The sequence below is a fragment of the Chiloscyllium plagiosum genome, unplaced genomic scaffold (assembly GCF_037043375.1).
Source record: "Chiloscyllium plagiosum isolate Xiang-an unplaced genomic scaffold, Cpla_swu_hap1 HiC_scaffold_17, whole genome shotgun sequence".
Lineage (NCBI taxonomy): Eukaryota > Metazoa > Chordata > Chondrichthyes > Orectolobiformes > Hemiscylliidae > Chiloscyllium > Chiloscyllium plagiosum.
In genome coordinates this window covers 25,047,826-25,070,705 of record NW_028270155.1, presented here as the reverse complement: position 1 = coordinate 25,070,705, position 22,880 = coordinate 25,047,826, and the positions used below count along the sequence as shown (strand labels likewise).

General features: G+C 40.1%; 1 protein-coding gene across 1 annotated transcript in view; it reads right to left on the bottom strand.

Annotated features, from left to right (window-relative positions):
• The window catches only part of mphosph6 (M-phase phosphoprotein 6), a 53,360-nt gene extending 32,540 nt beyond the window's left edge, over positions 1-20,820 (bottom strand). Inside the window, exons 1-2 of the mRNA XM_043706655.2 lie at positions 20,661-20,820; positions 5,418-5,530 (exon numbers count right to left, since the gene is read on the bottom strand). Coding sequence (XP_043562590.1) covers positions 5,418-5,530; positions 20,661-20,711 — 164 coding nt within the window. The 5' untranslated portion in view covers positions 20,712-20,820. The remainder of the gene's footprint in view (positions 1-5,417; positions 5,531-20,660) is intronic.
• Positions 20,821-22,880: the final 2,060 nt, after the last annotated feature.

Here is a 22,880-nt window from a genome sequence, read left to right as displayed (position 1 = left end):
GCCTAGCTAGGTGATCAAGGTTTCAGCAGGGAAGCCTTTTGGGAACAGTGATCATAATTCCATAAGGTTTAAGATAGTTATGGGTAAGGATAAGACTGGTCTTCAGGTGAAAGCACTAAATTAGAGGAAGGTCAATTATAATACCATTGGACAGGAACTGAAAAAATTAAAGATTGGGGATGGCTAGTTGGCTACATCTGTATGTGGGAGTCTTTTAGAGGCCAGTTGATCAGAGTTCAGGACCAGCATGTTCCTGTGAGAATAAAAGATAACTGACAAGATCCAGGAACCCGGGATGATGAGAAAGTTAGAAAGATTAGTCAAAAATAACAAGGAAGCATATGTAAGGTTTAGGGAACTGTCATCAGACAAAAACCTTGAGGAAGCAGGAAAGAACTTAAAGAAGGAATTAGGAGAGCAAAAGGGGACCGTGAAATGTCTCTGAATCCAAAGGTATATTAGGAGCAAGACGGTTAGTCCTCTCAAAGATAAAGGAAAAAAATTATGCATGGAGCCAGAAGGGTGCTTTGCATTCTTCATGAAGGAGAGGAACATGGATGTGGTCAGGTTTGGGAGAGGTACTTTGATATTCTAGGGCATGTCAATATTAAGGCGCTGGTGGTATTGGGTGTCTTGAAAAACATCAAGGTAGATAAGTTCCCAAGGGCCTGATGAGGTCTATCCCAAGATACTGAAGGAGGCAAGGGAAAAGATTGCTGGGGCCTTGGAAGAGATCTGTGTCCTCTTTAGTCACAGGCGAGGTTGTAGAAGACTGGAGAATACCCAATGTTGTTCACTTTTTTAAGAAGGGCAACAGGAATAATCCAAGAAATTACAGGCTGATAAACCTTACATCAGCGGTTGAGAAATTACTGGAGAAGATTCTTAGGGACAGAATCTACTTGCACTTGGAAAATAATGGACTTATGGATAGTCAGATGGCTATATGCAGGGGAGGCGCTGTCTCACAAATTTTAGTTTTTTGAGGAAATGTTAAAAACGATTGATGAGGAAAGGGCAGTGGATGTTGTCTATATGGATTTTACGAAAGCATTTGACAAGGTGACTGATGGGAGGCTTTTTCAGAAATCTCAGTCATATGGGATCTATGGTTAATTGCTAATTTGGATATAAAATTGGCTTGGTTATAGAAAACACAGGGTATTTGTGGAAGGGTGTTTTTCTGACTGCAGGTCTGTGACAAGCTGTGTTCCGCAAGGATCAGTGCTAGGACCTATGTTGCTTCTAATTTATATAAATAATTTGGATGAAAATGTAGCTGGTTTCATTAAATTTCCAGACAACACAAAAATTGGTGGAGTTGTGAGTAGTGAGGAAGTTGTCAAAGTATACAGCAAAATATTGACGACTTGGAAAGACTGGCAGAGAAATGGCAAATGCAGTTTAATCAAGTGAGAAGCATTTTAGAAGGTCAAATGCACAGGTAAAGTGTACAGTAAATGACAGTTAACTTAGCAACAATTATATACAGAGGGATATTGGGGTGCAAGTCCATAGCTCCTGAAACTGGCAACACAAGTGGATAAGGTGGTAGAGAAGGCATATATCACACTTGCCTTCATTGGTCAAGGCTTTGAGTTCGCAAGTCATGTTGCGGCAATATAACTCTTTAGTTAAGCCACATTTGGAGGATTGTATGAAGTTCTGGCAGCCACACTATAGGAAAGAGAGGGAGGCTTTGGAGAGGGTACAAAAGATGTTTACTAGAATCTTCGCTGGACTAGAATGTATTCCATGTCAGGAGAGGTTGGACTAATTTAAACTCTTTTCACAACAGCGTCAGAGACTGATGGGCAACCTAATAGAAGTATATAAAATTCTGAGAGGTATGGATAGGATAGATAGTCAGTATCTTTTTCCCAGAATGGAACTATCAAATACTGGTGGGCATAGGTTTAAAGTGAAAGGGGGAAAGTTTAAAGGAGATGTGCGAGATAGGTATCTTACAAAGAGGATAGTAGGTGTCTGGAACACTGTACCAGAGTACAAGTATGATAATAACATTGATGAGGCATTTAGACTCATGAACAAGCAGGGAATATACAGATGTGGATGACGTGCAGGCAAATGGGATTAGGGAAAAATGGCATTGCGGTTGACACAGAAACAGTGGGCTGTGCTCTTCTATGTTCATTATGACCAAGATAACAATGTGATGATCAGTGACAAAGGTATGGATATAACCACCTCCTTCCAATTGTGTCCAGTTTTGATCGTCTCTGCTTATTCTGCCAGACATACTCATGGCTCAGAGCAACTAATTTTATACCAACAGCTTGAAGCCAGAATGAAGTATTGCAGTTCCTGCTACTCCAGTTCGTATAGACCTTTGAAACGTCTAACAACTATAGAAAGCATAAAAAAAAGGTGGAACAGCAAAATAATAAATGAACCAGAAAGTAACTTGTAAGTTGATGTTGCACTTAAGTGGTGCAACTGGGCAGCAGTCTTTTATGCTGTTTAGTGCAGTGTTTAGAAATTGACACAGTGTTCATTCAAAGTAACAATGTTGGTCTTGAATCAGCAAAGCTTTTTAAACCATTATTCCAGAGCTCTTCTACCAGAAACAGGCATGACTGACACTAACTTCACATGCTGTCCCTGCCAGTTCACCATGCCTTTGGATGATGTTGTCAAGTAAGTTCAAGAATAGATCTTTGGAGGGCTAAAACAGAGATTACAAGAGATTCTCTGTATTTAGTTAGGAAAGAGTGGGACCAGTTTGATGCAGTGCCATTTGGTTGGACAATGGACTACATCATGGGCTGCAGAGAAGAAAGGTGAGGAAAGGCAGGTCTTTACATGACAGAGGATATAATTTCTCACTTTGATGAGGTCTATTTTGAGCTTTTACTAAGATCAGAAATATGTTTAAGAGAGGTTCAAATATGGAACTGCAGAGATAGCTTGCTTTAAGAGGATGAGCGAGTTATACAGAAGCAGCACTATAAGATCAAGATCAAAGATGGGTTGTCAAGTAAGTGGACAATATCTGAGGAAAGTGAATAATTTACATTATCAATCACCATGTAGATCAGAAAGGGAAATTATGTGGTCTGCAGTTAAGCTCAGAAAGGAAATGAAGAGAAAGAAGACAAATTAGTGAAAGATGCTGATTATAAAATAGATTTCTGACTGGTATAATAAAACATCTACCTGTCTGCTTCTGACTGAAAATAAATGAGAAAGAAAAAACTATTTTATCACAAGATTGACTAATAATGTTTCTTAACTGGCCTATTTATGTTGTACTTCCCTCTGTGATCAGTGATAACTGTTTTCTTTGGGAATGTTCCTGTACATGCTTAAAAACAACTCTCACCTTGTAAACAATTAGATCAACATGAAGGAAGAAACAAACTGGTTATCAGTATTTCTATACAGCAACTGATACAGTTGAATTCCAAGAAACTGTCAGCTCCTGCATCACAAGAAATTGCATCTATAAATCTGTCACTAGGGTAAGGGAGTCAGGTTTATCAATGCATACGCTAAGAACTAGCTTACAAATGATGCTTTCCTGATCGCTGTAACACTAGTGTATCTTCTAAGTGGTTTTACATTTTGTATTTTGTTTTCACTTTGTAATCACTTTCAAGCTTTTCTTTTGGTTTTGGATACCCAATTCAACTGACACAACTAAAGGCCAAGGTTAGTTTGAGGTAATATTTGATGGTGATTTTAAGGTATTACAACATGAATAAATTTGATAAAGCCTGGAAGAACTTAACTTGTTTTAATATATATAAATTACCCTAAAACAACAATCAATCATTTCTATAAATATTGAAGATGTCTCTCCTTTAGCTCGGAATATTACTCTTTGGGGTCCAAACTTCAGAAAACAGTGCTTACACCTTTATTTAAGATATGTAGATTGTGCTAAGAACTAAATGATCTTTAAAGAACCTTTTGCCATCAAAATTACTTACATAATATGTTCAGTATTGTAACTGTAAACTTAATTAGACTGGGTCGATATACAGCATGATTGTTTGAATTTTCAAACAAATTGCAAACTATTAGAATGTAAGCCATGGTAACATAATACAGTATTATTTTCATGCTAATCCTAATAAAATTGCATTCAAAGCTGTCACTGAAAGTGATAATTTTATACTAACTATTTCACAATGAATCAATGTAGGAAGTCAACTATTTTATGTGCAAAATGATCATCACAAATAAAAAACACAAAAATATTTTTAAATCTCAACTTCTTAGCACTTATTCAAATCTTAATTGGGCAAGCTCAAATTAACTATTCACTTGACAAAAATGGTTTGAAATAATCTTGAAAAACAAGTCTGTAATTATTTTGTAAAGCTATACAATGATCCAAAGGAAAATTGCAAACATTCTTAAAGGTGAATCCACAAGAAAGTAGAGAATACACCAACGAAGAGGCAATAAAATTGTTAGGAAATCTTGATGTTTCAATAATTATTGCTTGTGAACATTTCTTCTGCCTGAGAGTATTCGAGTATAGGAGTAGGGGTAGCTTGTGGGCTACTACGATGCTTAGGAGCCGCAGTAGTCTGGTCGTCACAAACCTACCACAACAGTGAAATAGGTCCTGGTGAATTTAACAGACCCCGTACCAACATCCAGCAAAATGAACATCATATACAAAATACCCTGCAAAGACTGCAATAGACATTACATTGGACAGACAGGCAGGAAACTAGTCAATAGGATACATGAGCACCAACTATCCACCAAAAGACATGACCAACTACCATTAGTATCCATATACACAGACAAAGAGGGACACCAGTCTGACTGGGACAATACATCCATCCTGGGACAGGCTAACAAACAGATGCACAGGAATTCCTAGAGGCCTGGCATTCAAACGGGAACTCCATTAACACATCGATTTGGACCCCATTTACCAACTTCTGAGAAAAAGAACTGGAAGTGAAATCACCAAATACAACAGACTAAGACACACAAACAGCAAGCTGGACCAAACGCCAGCACTTTATCGGAGGCTCACTGTTGATGTTACCTAGCATGGTGATGAAACATCTAAGAACAAATCTACTACCTTAGTGAGCGAACTTACAACCTGATTCACAACCCGAGCTACAAATCTTCTCCAAACAAAGTACTGTACTGAATGAACAGCTATGTTTAAATTGAACAGCATATTAAGCTTGAAGGATCAAATGATTTGGCCCTGTACTTACATTCCATATATCTGTGTCTCTGAATCAATCTAACTCAGCATGCTTGATCTTACATCCATGTTGATCTTACATCTTGGTTGATCTTACATCCATGTTGAGAACAATGCTTTTTGAATTCTAAAGGCTAGAATTGTTGGGCAAGAATGATGCAAATGTTTTCAAGTGGAGTCATTAACAAATCTTTGTAAAGAGTAGTTTACTTACTCTTTTTCTTTCAATTCTGGTAAATCCAAATACCAGTGCTCATCACTAATTATCTTCTTTTCTTCTTCTTCCAATTGCTTCTTAGTTTCTGTATCCAAACTCCTCTGCATAAACTAAATTTTTAAAAAAGGCATCAATTCCACTGAAAAATTAACAGTAAAATGTTTAACTGTTGGACAGATGGACAACCCTTTATCCGAAATCTGAAAAGCTCCAAAAGTTTCTTTGTGAAGTTTTTTTTTATCATTAACAAAGTTATTGGGCATGCAAACAGTTAACCCAAGTCGACACCCACTCAATGCATGTCACTCAGTTACAACGTGGTGGGCACGGGCGTGGCCCAGCACTGGCAGGCCTCAATTCTGTCTTAACGCCCGCTTTACTCAGTGAGTCTGCTCCTCCAGTAAGATTGTTAAAAATTTCACCATCAAACTGTCACATATTCTGAAATTTGAAAATTCTGAATTCCGAAAACCAGCTGGTCCCGAACATTTCAGATAAAGGATTGTGCAACTGTACTTCAAAGTACAGTGGACTTATTGCTTTCCAATAAATTTGTCTGAAAGTAAAAGATCCTTACGTATCAATTTTAATACAAAATACAGCTCATGTGTGAGTATAATACAAAAGTGTTGTCAAAATTATGCATTTCAAACTCTTTCTTTTGTACCCAAATTTAAAAAAATGGAAAATGTTTTATGAGTGGTATAGAATAAGATCACTTCTGAAAAATAATCACATACCTGAAACAAAGTCAAAAAAATATACTACAGTAACATTACATCACACTGATTTTTTTTTTCAATTGTATGCAAAATGTCTCACTTAAGACTCAAAGGGGAGGTTGTCTATCCATCTTCTGAATAAATTTTTATTGTTCAACCAAAATCATTAAAAACAGCTAGACTAACTGGACTTCATCTCATTCCCATTTGCGGAGAAGTATTGCTGCCTTTGCCTACAAGACAACAGTGACAATTCCAAAAATAATAACTTCGCCATCAATTGTCTTGGATGCTCATGTTTTCCTTCATGTTTCTAAACCATCACACTACAACAATGATTACTAAATTGTTTGATTTTTTAATTGATTTAACCAATCGATCAAATCTTGAAAAATAAATTATGTTCGCATGTACGGGAAGGAAAATTGAGATCATCTCATGTCTTATGAAGATGTGTGATGGTCAAGTAGATTTTGCATTCATCATCATTTGTGAACCCTGAAAAGTTTGTGGAGTAATATCCAACTAATAATGTGCAAATCACTGTGCATCAAAAATTTCAATTTGTAGTGCACTTGGACTTCTTAAAGTGCTTCATAAGGGCTTTGTAAAACAAAATATGATACTGAGCTATAAAAGAAAATACCAGTGCAGATGACCAATTAGAGAGACAGGTTTTAAGAAGAGTCTTACACAAGAGAATTGAGGTAGAAAGGTTAAAGAAGCAATTCCAGAGCTTGGGCCTCAGCAGCAGAAAACTTTGCTGCCAATGGTCAAGCAAATAAAATTGGAAATGTACAAGAAACCAGAATTAGAGGAACGCATAGATTCAAGATTGTAGTGTCCAGGTACGATGATACTGCAGCTTTAAGAGGTGTATTTTATCCTGGAATTTCTTTTATGAAGAAAGGTTGAGACAGAGGTGCCAAGTTGTCTGCTCAAAGCCAATAAAGTAAACCTTGAGGGTCCTCCCCTCAAGTTGCAACAATAGAGGCAGCCCGAATGGGCGGGGTCAAGCTCCCACAGAACCAGGATTTTTAATTTTAGCTTTCTGCAGTTGCCAAGGTCTTGAAGTTGAATGTGGAAGCTCTCATTCCTCTCTGTTACTGCAACAAGCTGGTGGTCTCCTCCTGCTGCTAGAATTGCATATGAGACAATGTGTTTTACTGAATTTGCCTTTGTCAAGGGATGTGTTTATGGAATGTTACTCTATTGGAACAGTTAATTAGTAGCAGTTAATATATATTATTTTGTTATGTACTTTGATAGTTACAGTTAAGCTGATTCTTTTAATTTTATTTTGCTTGTATTTTAACTGTACTGTAAAAACAAAGTGGGATTTGCTTAAAGTCGAGTAGTTTGACCAATCAAATTGTATCTGGAACGCAACACCTCACAGTTATCTTTGAGAATGTGTATAGGGTATAAGCAGGCAGGGAAAGAGTTAAGTTCTGAGTTTTGTGAAACAAAAGGCTCAGCTAAGCATGACTTAGATCAGATAAGAACTTACAGTTAACAATGGGATGCGAGAGGCAAGGGTAAAGGGTTAACAAGGTGGAAAAGCATTCATCATGTAGAGCCATTTAGCAATATTGGAAGCATTCATATGCAAGGTCAGCTAACAAGGAGAAAAATTTCCACTGTATGAATCCAGTTAACAAGGTTAAGAACATTCATTGTACAACAGTAAAGGGCTTGGTCTCTGCCATTGATACTCGTTGATTGTAACGGTCACCCAATTAATATGTATGCTGCTTTATCTGGAAACTTCTCATTTGTAAAATGACTATACAATTCATTAAGAAATTGCTCTTTCCAGAGAAGACCAAAAACGCATGTCTCTATGCACGTGGGTGATTGTTCTCCCTCCACGGTCCAGAATAAAAATGAAGGAGGTAAAACTATGCAGTGTCTCTGAGTGTTTTGATTCGACCTGGGGGTGAGGGTGAGGGAAGAGACGGAAATGGGATGACACCTTTAGAATAAGAAAAATGTACGTTCTAGGTTACTTTTTTTGTATGTTTTGAGGGGATTGTTCTGGTCCAGAACATGAGCTTAACCAAGAGCCAGCATAAGCAAGTGAGGAGGGACACTGAGTAAACAGGAATTGACGAATGTTAGAACACAGTTACAGTTTTTGATTATCTCAACTTTAGGTAGAATGTGGAAGGTCAGTAAAGCATATATTAAAAGAGCCAAGTCTAGAGATGACATAGACATGGATTATACAGATGAAATTGGTATATTCTTAAATTTGTAGCTAGGAAGGAAATCAGAAAGCACTCTTCTTTTATACAAAGTGTGGTGAAAATTTGCCGCCTGTCCCCAAGATTGGTCAATTGAAATTTTCAAGATGAGCACAATAAACGTTTTGTTAGGTACAATTTCCAAGGATGTAGAGCAAACATGATAATTAAATGTAATTAAAGCATGAATGAGCTTTTCTGCAACAAAAGAGCTGAAGAGGGACACAACTGAGTATCTCTGGGAGATAATAGAGATAAACGTGAAAGGGAAGAGAAGCAATTGTTTGTGATTCTCTAGCTATGTTTAGATAGTAAAAATGAGACCAGGCAAGTGCAATTTCCCCCATTATATATTAGTTGAATAGTGCTGGAACAGATTGGTGTGATTGACCATCTGAAAGGCTGCATGCATATCAAAAATAATACAAAAAAAAAGGGGCAGCTCATCTTTATCACAATCAGAATGCTATTTGCAATTTTATTAACAGCCATTTATGTATACCAGCAGGAGCAGAAACCTGACTAGAGGAATTAAAACTGCCTTTTGGGAAAGGACGATACAACTTTGGGAGTGAACAACAAACACAAAGACTTAGGAGAGGGAATGCAAGTTGAAGATGGAGTAATATGGGCAGCACGGTGGTTAGCACTGCTGCCTCACAGCGCCAGAAACCTGGGTTCAATTCCCGCCTCAGACAACTCGCTGTGTGGAGTTTGCACATTCTCCCCATGTCTGCGTGGGTTTCCTCTGACTGCTCCTGTTTCCTCCCACAATCCAAAAATGTGCAGGTTAGGTGAATTGGCCATGTTAAATTGCCCGTAGTGTTAGGTAAATGTAGAGGAATGGGTCTGGGTGGGTTGCGCTTCAGCGGGTTGGTGTGGACTTGTTGGGCCGAAGGGCCTGTTTCCACACTAAGTAATCTAATAGTTTGCAAGATCAGCAGGATCAAGGGTAGACTTTTAATGATGAAGGGGTTGTAATGATCAAACCAAACATTCTCAGGCTAACTGGTGAACGATGAATTTGTATAATTTGCTTAGCTATTTCATGCCTTCAAGAGTTTCAACTTATAAAAGAAAACGCGAGCGAAGATTTAGTTTTAGATAATCGTAAAACTACTGCTACAGCTACTCAAGTAAAGGGGACAATGACATAAGATATGTGTATCATTTTTAGCTAAAGATAAAGATTAAAGAGGCAAGTATAAAGATGATTATAGGCTGTTAGTAGCTGTACAATTCCCTTTCCAAAGGAAAAGAGTTGGACAACCTAAAGTCAGATTTGGAAACTCCAATGGCTTCTCTAGGTTATAAATTACTTTAATGGGGGATTCAATAGGTACAGCAGCTTCAGGTCATGAATAAAGGTCAAAACCTGAATGGTTGCTATCCCACACTTCCACTGGAGGTCAGACGTCTCTGTCTAGGATATTTCTGCAGGAGTTCCTCAGTGCAGTATCCTAGGCCTAATCATCTTCAACTGCTTCATTAATGGGGATGTTCACAAATGATTGCACAATTTATGAGTACTCAGATACTGACTAGCAATGCAACAAGATCTGGACAATATCTAGGCTTGGGCTGGCAAGTGACAAATTACGCTCACACTGCATAAATGCCAGGCTATGACTATCTCCAATCAGAGACAAACTAACCACTTATCGGTAACGTAAGTTGTTCAATGTTAACATGACTGAATTCCCCACCATTGATATCCTGGGGGTTACCATTGTGCAGAAACTCAACTGGGATCATCACGCAGACAGTGGCAACAAGAACTAGTCAGGGGCTAGGAATACTGCAGCAAAGAACGAATCTCCTGACTCCCCAAAGCTTGTCTTCCATCGACAAAGCACAAGTCATTTGATTGGATGAGTGCAACTCCAACACCATTCCAAAAAACTTGACACTATCCAGGACAAAGTAACCCTCTTGATTGGCATCACATACACAAGCAGCCATTCCCTCCAACACCAACATTCATAGCAGCATATTCAGGATTAGCTCTAGGAAACATAGGCTAGACAGGCAAGAGAGTGGCAAGATAAGCCCGCCAGCCTACAGGTTGCATGCAAAGGTTAGAGTCATAGAGGTGTACAGCAGCACCTCACCTGTGACTATCGATGATACAAATATCTCAGCAAGAGGCCCGGCAATTACTTCTCCAGCTTCCCACAGAGTTCTTGGGTACACCTGATCAGGCCCTGGGGATTTATCCACCTTTAACCATTTCAGGACATCCAGCACTTCCTCCTCTGTAACCTGGACATTTTGCAAGATGTCACCATCTATTTCCCTACATTCTATATCTTCCATATCCTTTTCCACAGTAAATAGATATGCAAAATATTCATTTAGTATCTCCCCCATTTTCTGTGGCTCCACACAAAGGTTGCCTTGCTGATCTTTGAGGGGCCCTATTCTCTCCCTAGTTACCCTTTTGTCCTTAATATATTTGTAAAAACCCTTTGGATTCTCCTTAATTCTATTTGCCAAAGCTATCTCATGTCCCCTTTTTGTCCTCCTGATTTCCCTCTTAAATACACTCCTACATCCTTTATACTCTTCTAAGGACTCAATTGATCTATCCTGTCTATACAAGAGTAGTTTGAGCTGGCTAAGATTGATGTTCACGATGGACAGTGACAAGCATGTGGATGGGATTTTTGAAAAAAAAATCAAGTGAGAACAGAGGAAAGCATCAGTTTTGTTAAAATGGATAGGGAGGGAAGCAGAGAAATGAAAGGAGGCGTTAATAATTGTAGAGAAGAGTTTCAAATAGGTAAAGAAGAAAAGAAATATAATCCGGTAGATTAAAGTAAAATGTAAATTGAAGAGATTTAGAGTGTTTCGACCTTAAGTGGCTTCTAAAACATGCCCATAATGGACAAATTTACATAGCTATGACGAGTTTCAATAACTTGTGTGCAAATATCCTTGTAAATGTAAAGTTGCCATAGTGCAATAAGACCATAGAGTTGCAGAATCTACTGTGCCTGCCTCTATTACCTCTGCTGGCAACGCGTTCCAGACACCTTCCGCCCCTGTGTAAAGTACTTGCTTTGTGTATGCCCCTTAAACATTTCACCTCTCACCTTGAATGCATGACCTCTCGTTGTTGAATCCTTAACCCTGGGAAAAAGGTTACCTCTATGTACCCTGTCTATACCCTTCATGATTTTGTAGACCTCCAATCAGGTCCCCCTCCTCAATCTCCTTTTTTCCTAATCAAAACAAACTTAACCTACTCAACCTCTCTTCATAGCTAGCACCTTTAATACCAGGCAACATCCTCATAAACCTTCTCTGCACCCTCTCCAAAGCGTCCACATCCTTTTGGTAATGTGGTGACCAGAATTGTACACAGTACTCTAAATGTGGCCAAACCAACGCCGTGTACAATTTTACAATGACTTGCCAGCTCTTATCCTCAATACCCTGTCCGATGAAAGCAAGCATACCATATGCCTTCTTGGCCACTCTATCCACCTGTGCAGCAACCTTCAGGGTACAATAGACCTGAACTCCCAGGTCTCTCTGCTCATCAACTTTTCTCAAGACTCTTCCGTTTACTGTATAATTTGCTCTAGAATTAGACTTCCCAAAATGTATCACCTCACATTTGCCTGGATTGAACTCCATCTGCCACTTCTCCGCCCAACTCTCCAGTCCATCTATATCCTCCTGTATTCTCTGACAGTCCCTTACGCTTTCTGCTATTCCACCAATCTTTGTGTCATCTGCAAACTTGCTGATCATACCAACAGTGCCCTCTTCCAGATCACTTATGTATATCGCAAACAACAGTGGCCTCAGCACTGATCACCCTTCTCCATTTATAGAAACTCCCTTCAACTACTAGTTTCTGTCTCCTATTGCTCAACCAGTTCTTTATCCACCTAGCTAAAACTCCCTGCACATAATGTGACTTCACTTTCTCCATTAGTTTACCATGGGGAACCCTATCAAATGCCTCACTAAAGTCCACGTATATGACATCAACAGCCCTTCCTTCATCTATCAACTTAGTCACTTGCTCAAAGCTGGTAAGGCACAATCTCCCCCGCACAAAACCATATGGCCTATCACAGATAAGTCCATTCTTTTCTAAATATGGATAGTTTTATCCCTCACTACCTTCTCCAGCAACTTTCCCACCACTGACATCAGGCTCACTGGTCAGTAATTAACCGCGATATCCCCACTACTCTTCTTGTACATGGGAAAACATGAGCAACCCTCCAGTCCTCCGGCACCTCACCTGTGTTTAAGGATGCTACAAGGTTGGGGAGATTTGGAAAGAAAGGGCCAAATGTGGCAACAATTGGCCAAGGACAGTAAGTATACATTCAAGAGCCCCTTAAACAGCTAACTGCATAACAGCTACTGTGGTGGGAAATAAAGTTAATGCAAAGTAACAGATGTCATCTACAGGACAGTAGGGGAATTCTCGTCTGGGGAAGTTGGCAGAGGGTGGAGAAGGGAAGAGTCAGAATATTTTTCCAGTGAATAAGGGAAAGAAGAAAAACTTACGAGTTGCATTTGGAAGAGAATCTGACTTTTTTCATCTTGCAAAGATTTGCAATCATACTTGCACAAAATAAATATCTAAGAACAGACAAGAGTGTAACATTGCAAATGCTAGAAAACTGAAACAACATTAAAAAAAGTCCTAGAGATAATTAGTTGGACATGCAGCTCTATGCAGAGAAACAGATATTTCACATCTGTGTCTTTGATAGAATGTCACAGACCTCAAATATTAACATCTGTTTCTCTCTGCAGATGCTGCCTGGTCTGCTGAATACTACTCACAACTTCTGTAAGAATTTAGATTACTTTCACAGTACAGTAGCTCTAAACCTATTCTTTTGTATACAGCAGGTCAAATAAAATTCTCGGGTCATCCTATGTTAATGTCTTAATTTTAAAAATCTTAATCTGTTTTTCCAGATTACATTTGCTTCCATTCTCTCATAAGTTAAACATTTTTTTTCCCAGAAGATTGATTTGAAAATTTATAGTAAATAATACTGCAAAAGTGCATAATCTGCAATTTATTTTCCTACAGAATACTGAAAATGAAAACTGAAAACGATATCAACATTTTAAAAAATAACTACTTACATTTCGTTAAACAGCCTCCACATGCAGCCAAACTCACGTAGATTAGGAAAAAAAGTGTGCAAAACTATAACTTATGCAGCTTTAATAAGGAAGATTACAGAACCTGTGAGATTAAGGTTTTTATCTTCAAGTTACAGGCTACACCTGCTATCCTTATGGGTAATAGGACAGCAGGTCTGAAAGTAGAACTGCAAGTGGCAGATACTATATCAGTGAAAGATTTTAACAAACTGCTTGAGTAATTGGTCTTTCACAAGAAAGCCTCTGAAGCATACATATGGCAGTTTTATAGCCAGGTTAAGTGATGTGTGAGCAGAAGTTTATATTCATGTACACTGTACTTGAAGGTAAAAATAACTATCCAAAAATGCAAAGGTTACAGTGATGTCATTATAAAAATATTACTGACACTCTCAGTATCATAGTATTAAGTAACTTCATTGCATAAAAATCCTACAAATATTCAAGTTCCTTAAAATTTGCAATTCAGCAATCAAACATGCCCCACCGATAGTAGCACTCATCTTGGTTTTTGGTAAATGGCATAGCTTTCTGATGCATTCCAAAGGCTGATGATACGGAAATGTTGAAATGCTGATGGCTGTACAATTTCTGTCAAGCAATGTTAGCTTTGAAAATGCCTCATACGTTGAGGACATAAACTTTAATAGAAGGCAATCACTGAGTGTTCCAGCATACATGTAAGATTTATTAGCCAAGTGCCACTTTTCAAAAATTTAGCTTGGTTAGCAGGCTAAAGAATAAATGAATTGTTTGAAATGGTCAAACAACAACTGGATCCTTCCGAATTTAAATGATCCAAGAATGGCATGTAGGACAAGTAATTTTTTTTTCAAACATGACACCCCACTTCCCAAAACTACATCATTCACAATGGCCTTCTGGCTTTCAACCTATTTAAGTTAACACTTGTAAATTGTATTATGAAACTGTTAAATCTGCTGTTTCTGTTGACAATATCATATAATCATAGAATAGTCCAGCACAGAAGAAGGTCTGCAGGACGTGGAGCAGGTCAGAACATCTTACATTCAGGACACGATAATCATCTGGTTACAGATGCCAGAAGGTATACCATGTACTCATGAAGACATCATAAAATTACTTAAAGATACACAGGTTGAATTAGAAGAAAAGTTAAAAGATTTGGATATGTTATCATTTTGTATGATCTCTGACATGGTTATGTTACGTACAGACCCCTGTCATGGAATCAATTATATGATTGAATGAAGCATACCTGAAGTGCAAAGAATCAGACCAAAGCCATTTGGCCCATCAAGTTTACAGACAAAAAACCTGCAGATGCTGGAATCCAAAGTAAACAAGCGAGAGGCTGGAAGAACACAGCAAGCCAGGCAGCATCAGGAGGTGGAAAAGTATACCAGAAACATCGACTTCTCTACCTCCTGATGCTGCCTTGCTTGCTGTGTTCTTCCAGCCTCCTGCTTGTCTACCATCAATTTTACAGTCAAAGAGTAATCCAGCTAAGAGAAGTTTACCTGCATTCAACCTATTCATCGAGAATGGTCAACTTCACATCAGTCACCTCAATTTCTTTATCCCCTCACCCATTCAAACCTATTTCCCGCTGAACTGACTGCATTCCATGCTCTCAGATACAACCCTGTTTTTGTAATCAAGCCTGCCAATAACTGGGGCTGGTGTTGTTTGGCATACTGACTTCTGCATGGAGGAGGCTGAGCAGCACGTTTCAGACACCTTCATTTGTCTCCCTTTGGACTATGATCCCACCAGTGAACACCAAGCATTTGTATTCTCGATGGTTACGAATATTTTTTGATCTGATGATTCCCCCACCACTCCAAGGGTACAGTGCTCCAAACCAGTACAGCCTGCTTCCACTTCCTCCAAGTCCACAAACAGGACTCCCCAGGCAGATCTATTGTTTCTACCTGCTCCTGCCTCACAGAACTCATTTCTGCCTATCTCAATTTGATTTTTTTCTCCACTTGTCCAATCCCTTCCCACTTACATGTGTGATTCTTCTAATGCTTTACATCAATTTCAGAATTTCCAGTTTGCAGGCTCCAGCCATTTCCTTTTCACCATGGATGAGGAACCATTACACATCCATCCTCCATCTGGGCTTCTCCGCTTCAGCCACGTCCAACCCATCTCCTGCACTTCTGCCTTCACACCCTTTCTTCCCTCCCACAACAATGGGGATTCCCTGATCCTCACTTACCACCCCACCATCATCCACATCCAAAAGTTCATAAGCTATCATTTCTGTTGCCTTCAGTGGGATGCCACCACCAGATACGTATTCACCTCCCCTCCCCTGTCAGTCTTCTACAGAGACTGTTCCCTCTGGGACACATTAGTCCACTCCTTCTCCACTCCAAAACCTCCCACACTTTCAAGATACTTTGATTTAACTGCAGAAGGTGTAACGCCTGCCCATTTACTTCCTCCCTCCTCACCACCCAAGGCTACAGATACACCTTCCAGATAAAATAGTGATTTACCTGCAATTCATGTAATATAGTTTACTGTATTTGTTGCTCATAATGTGGTCTCCTCTATATTTGCAGAACACCTGCATTCTGTACATAAAAATTACCCCGAGTTTCCAGTTGCCAAGTACTTCAACACACAACCATGTTCCCTCGCCAACATCTCTGTCTTGGGTTTGCTGCAGTGCTCCAGCAAAGCTCAGTGTAAACTGGAAGAATAAAACCTAATTTTCTGCTTGGGGACCCTGCAGCATTTAGAAGGGTGGTGGTGGAGGGTTGTTTTTCAGAATGGAGGCCTGTGACCAGTGGAGTGCCACAAGGATCGCTGCTGGGTCCTCTACATCTTGTCATTTAAATAAATGATTCAGATGCAAGCATAAGAGATATAATTAGTAAGTTTGCAGATGACACCAAAATTGGAGGTGCAGTGGACAGCGAAGAAGGTTTCCTCAGATTACAACAGGATCTTGATCAGAAAGGCCAATGGGCTGAGAAGTGGCAGATGGAGTTTAATTCAGATAAATGCGAGGTGCTGTATTTTGGGAAAGCAAATCTTAGAAGGACTTATACACTTAATGGTAAGGTCCTAGGGAGTGTTGCTGAACAAAGAGACCTTGGAGTGCAGGTTCATAGCTCCTTGAAAGTGGAGTCGCAGGTAGACAGGATAGTGAAGGCGGCATTTGGTATGCTTTCCTTTATTGGTCAGAATATTGAGTACAGGAGTTGGGAGGTCATGTTGCAGCTGTACAGGACATTGGTTAGGCCACTATTGGAATACTGCGTGCAGTTCTGGTCTCCTTCCTATAGAAAAGATGTTGTGAAACTTGAAAGGGTTCAGAAAAGATTTGCAAGGATGTTGCCAGGGTTGGAGGATTTGAGGTATAGGGAGGGGCTGAACAGGCTGGGGCTGTTTTCCCTGGAGCGTTGGAGGCTGAGGGGTGACCTTATAGGGGTTTACAAAATTATGTGGGGCATGGATAGGATAAATAGACAAAGTCTTTGCTCTGGGGTGAAGGAGTCCAGAACTAGAGGGCATAGGTTTAGGGTGAGAGGGGAAAGATATGACTGACCTACGGGGTACCATTTTCACATAGAGGGTGGTACGTGTAAGGAATGAGCTGCCAGAGGAAGTGATGGAGGCTCGTACAATTGCAACATTTAAAAGGCATTTGGATGGGTACATGAATAGAAAGGGCTTGAAGGGATATGGGCCTGGTGCTGGCAGGTGGGACTAGATTGGGTTGGGATATCTGGTCGGCATGGATGGCTTGGACCGAAGGGTCTGTTTCCATGCTGTACATCTCTATGACTCTAGAGATGAGTAGAAGGCAGCAGACAACAACACGAATGGCAAATGATGAGGAGAAATCTCAAAATAAAAATACACAGTACCACCACAGGCCAAGATTAGAGTGGAAAGCATCAGCTACAGCAAAGACAGGCCAGCAGTCTTCTCACGAAGACATGCAGGAGGAAGGCTACAAACAGAAGCAGCTAAGTACCAAAGTGGGGAGGGAGATGAGAGCACCCAGCTAGAAAATGCTGGATTTAAGGAAGGGCCAAATGAAATCCTCCTCCATGACGTCAGGTGCCGTGATGCACACATTGCATCCTTACCGATCTGTTCCAAGCCCTGCAATCTTTCCACAAATAATCATGACAGGAGAAGCCTCCAAATGCATCCACAGACTGAATGACGATGGGGCTCAAAATGTCAGAATAAAAGAACAAAGCAGAAGTGCATGCAATAATTTCAGGCAGAAATATCAAGTGGATGCTCCATCTTAACCTCTTGCTGTGTTCTTCACCACAGTTGAAGGAGGGCAAAGAAGATTTACCAGACTGATTACTGGGGACTGACATATGCCCTAATATGCATTGGTTGCAGAAGGGATCATGCATGTTAAAGTAGTCTTGCTCCCTCTCAAGGGATACTCAGGCATGGATGTAACCTTAAAAGATAGACAGACTAAACAATCCTCTTTACTGCCTGTTGCCTGGACTGGTTGCAAAACTGTTCCCAGTCCTCCTGATGCAGTCTGAATAAGGCTTTGAACAGCTAAAGCAGAAACTCTATCCCATTATAATTAAGTCCTCTAAGTATAAAAAGGCCAGCACGCCATTATGTATTTTTTAAAAAACTGTTTGCTGTATCTGTCCATGACACTTTGATGATCCACGTACCTGGAACTGCAGGTCTCCTTTGACCATCACTTTTTTTTGGTTTTCACAATTTAGAAATGACATATTCTTGGATAATACCTCAGCAATCTACATTGAAATCTACTTACTACAGTTTTCCTATTGGCGTAACCTAACAAAATGTCCACGTAATTTTATGCTTCTGGCATAATACCACGCTACTTATCTTTGTAATCAGTAAATTTAGATATACAGGTTTCTATTCTATCGTCTGAGATGTTATTTTAATTGCAGTAATTGAGGCCCCAATATGAATCCAAACAGGACACCAGTAGTCACATCTGCTAATTAGAGTACCTGCTTGTATTCACTACTCTTCATCTCCTTCCACTCAGCCAGTTTCCTAACCAGGTGAATAATTTGTCTTCAATTTCATGGGACTGCAACAGTCTCTTCGAAGAGACTTTTGACAAATGTCTTCTGGAAGTTTATATAAATAATACATATGCCCAATTCAAGCAATTTTGTCAAGTATAAACTATCTTTACAATTTCATGCTGACTCTTTCAGGTTCAGTTAATTATTTAAGTTTGTTTATTGACAACAGATGGTAGGCTAATAGTCTATTTTCTTGTAAGTCTTCCCACTCATTCTTCTTAAATATCAAAGTGACAATTTTCCAATGTAAAGAAACAGTTCTAAATCAAAATATCTGGAAAATTTATAGTTAGGGCACATGCAATGTTCTCACCAACACCTTTTATGTTTTGGGGATTGGTGCCTTTTTTTTCCCATTATCATTAATTTACTTCCAATAATGTACCATTTCAAACACTTTGCATAACCAACTAGCTACACTATTATCAAGTCCAAAAGAGATCACACAGCAATGTTTCAGTCAGCATCTTCGTGACTCACTATGTACACCTGGTTACTCAAGCCTGTTCTGCCATTCCATAAGATTATGGCCAATCTGATTACACTGCATTCTCACCCACCATAGATAACCTTTCACCTCAACCACCAACCCTCCCCATCCTTGCTTACCAAGTCCCTGCCCTACAACTATCTATGGACCTTATCCAATGCTTTTGGGGCAGAGAACACCAAAGAGTAGGGATCGAGCAGAGTCTGCCAAATTCAGGCCATCAGCCATTAGTCCCCAGGCTGCTTATCAGGATCAAAAACCAAGTATTTACATTTACAGAAGTCTACAGAGCGTAAAAAAGCCCTTCAAATCTCTGCCAGTCAAAAAGAACCTAACTATTCTAATTTCATTTTTCAGCACTTCACCTATAACCTTGTACACTGTGACACTGCAAGTGCACATATACTTAAATCCTATGAGGATTCCTAACTCTATCCCCTTACAGGTAGTGAATTCCAGATTCTCACTGCTTTCTGGATAAAAAGCTTTTTACTCACATCCCCTCTAAACCTCAAGCCCTTTGGTAATTGATCCTGCCATCAAGGAGAAAAGCTTCTTCCTGTTTACCCAGTCTAAGTCCTTCATAACTGTAGTCATCTCAATCACGTCCACCCCATCCCCACCTCAGTCTCATCTGCTCGAAAGGAAAATTACTCCAACCTCTTCTTCATAACTAAAACCCTCCAGTCAGTAAATCCAATCTGTACCCTCTACAGTGCAATTACATCCCTCCTATAACATGGATTCCAGAACATTTACACAAAACTTCTTGGCTTGAAGAATTGGCCATCCTAAATTGCCTATTGTGTTCAAGGAATTGTAGGCTAGGTGTGTTAGCCATGGGAAATGCAGGGTTACAGAGAAAAGGATAGGGGGATATGTCTGGCGAGGGTGCTCTTCAGAGGGTTGGTTTAGTCTTGTTGGAGAAATGGCCTGTTTGCACTCGGTGGGGATTCTATGATATCCTGAAATGATGTGGAGGAGCTAATGTTGGACTGGGGTGTACAACGTTAAAAATCACACAACAAGTGCACACCCACCCTCCGAAGAGAAACCCACCCCTCTATAGTTACCCCTGACTAATCCACCTAACACTCTGGGCTATTTAGCATAGCCAATTCACCTAACCTGCACATCTTTGGACTGTGGGAGGAAACCCACACAGACTGAGGCTGGATTCGAACCTGGTGCTGTGAGGCAGCAGTGCTCACCACTGAGCCACCGTGCCTCTCCACAACCCCCTGATGAAGGAGCGGCGCTCCGAAAGCTAGTGCTTCCAAATAAACCTGTTGGACTATAACCTGGTGTTGTGTGATTTTTTTTTAAAAAAAACATATGTTTATTCGGAAACGATAGGAGGGCATCGAGCAAGAAGTGCAGCGTGAGAGAAAAATACAATTTACTTTTTGAGAAAGTGACCTTTTCGGTCAAGCAGTTGCCGATGGCGAACCTTCCTGCCATGTGTGAGAGTGTAGAGGATGAGGACATTAATCTACTTCCACTCCTCCCGGGGCCTACAGTCTAACACCAAGTCGAGGAACCTACGCGAGTAGGCCTCGGCAGTTCAAACTTACCTTCATTTTCAGCAGGTTTTTCGATAATTTCATTGCGTTTTCTCTCGCCATTTTTTTTGTTGCCGTTTATCGTTCTTGTGATTGTTTGAAGGTGGGGGGAATCACACGCACAAAGTTTATGACACACTCCCGACTCGCCAGTGCTTCCTCCGGCCCCCGGCAACACGTTGGCAACGGACGCGACCAATCGATCGGACGAGCCATCCGCCGCAGGCTGGCGAATCAACCGCCGCAAACATGATACGGAGCTGTCCAACTGCTGCAATACTCTGCTCAGGGTGGGCTCACCATCCAGCTCAGGGAGAGAGAGAGAGAGAGGAGAGCACAGTGCAAAATAAAAGCTGACTATTTGTCAGCTTTTCCTTATTCACAAACACAAGGCATGCCCCTTAGAATCTGAAATAAAATAAAGAACTGCGGGTGTTGGAAATATGAAACAAGGGCAGAAATTGCTGAAGGGTCACTGGACTGGGAACATTCATTCTGTTTCTCTGCCATACGTGCTGCCACACCTGCTGAGTTTCTCCAATAATTTCTGTTTTTATCCCTTAGAGCAATTTCTGTTTTTACCCCTTTGTACCTAGTGCAAACTGGACACCTTTTAAATGTGTCCAATTAAATATCTGTTCACCTCCACCACCCTCCCAGGCAGCAGATTTGATATATCTATCCCCCACAGTGTGAAAAATATTCCTCAGATCTCCTCTAACCACCTGTTCCTCAGCTTAAACTGATGCCCTCTGGTCTTAGACATGTCTACATGGGCAAGAGATTCTCAGAATCTACTCTGTCTATGCCCCTCAGAATTTTGTATCCCTCAATCAGATCCTTCCTCAGTCTTCTCCACTCCAAGGAAAACAAACCCAGCCTATTCAGTCTCTTCACATAACTGAGACTTTTCATACCAGTCGACATCCTGCTGAATTTCCTCTGCACCCTGCCCAGTACAATCACATCCTTCCAATATAGTGACTAGAACAGCACATAGTATTCCATCTATGGCCTAACCAATGTTTTATAAAGTTGTAACAAGACTTCCTTGCTCATACTTTTATGACCCAACAAATGAGGGCAAGCATTCAGTATAACTTTTTCAGCATCCTGTCTGCCCATGCTCACATCTTCATGGATCTATGAACTTATACACCAAGGTCCCTTTGTTTCTCAGTATGCTGAAGGGACTTGCCATTCATTGTGTATATTCTTCCATTATTTGACCTCCCAAAATGCATCAACTTGCACTTATTGATAATAAATTCCATTTTTCCAGTGTCCCACCCAATTTGTCAGCTGATCAATATCAGACGAAAGCACAAGACCATCCTCCTCACTATCAACAACATCATCAAATTTTATGTCAACTGCAAACTCACTAATTATACCTACTATATTTGCATCCAAGTTAAGGTACATAACAAACAGCACCGATTCTTGTGGTATACTGCTGATCACAGGTTTCCAATTACAAAATAGCCTCCACAATCAGCCTTTGCCTTCTATTTGTCAGCCAGTTTGCCAACTTGCCTTGGATCCCATGAACTCTTAAATTTTAGACCACCCTCCTTGTGGGACCTTGTCAAAACCCTTACTGAAGTCCAGGGAAATCATGTCAATTGCACTACCTTCATCAATGTATTTAGCCACCTTTTCAAAAAGCTCAAATAATTTGTCAGGTAAGACTTCCATCGAATAAATCTGCACTGACTATCCCAGAACAATCCCTACCTTTCCAAATATTGAATAATCCTGTCCTTCAGAATTTGTTCCAATAATGTCCCCCCTACCAGTGATGTCAGATTAACTGATCTGTTATTACCTGGCCTATCTCTGTTGCCCTTCTTGAATAAAGGAACTGTATTAGCTATCTTCCAGTCATCTGGCAGCATCTGTGGCCAACAAAATAGTAAATATCTCTGCCAGGACTCAAACAATCTCCTCCAACTGCCTCCTGTATAATCCCGCATTTCAGCTCCTCAGGTTCTGGGGACTTATGCACCTTTATTCTCATAAAAGTAAAACCTCCTTCTTTATTAATGTTAATGTGTTCTAGAACCTCACTATCCAAACTGAAATCTCCAGCCACAGTATCTTTCTCCTTTGTGGATACAGATGAAAAGTATTCAGTCCAGATCTCACCTATGTCCACTGGTTCCATGCACAATTTGCCCCTTTGTCTCTAATAGTTCCCACTCTTTCCTTGGCCAACCTCTTAATATGCTT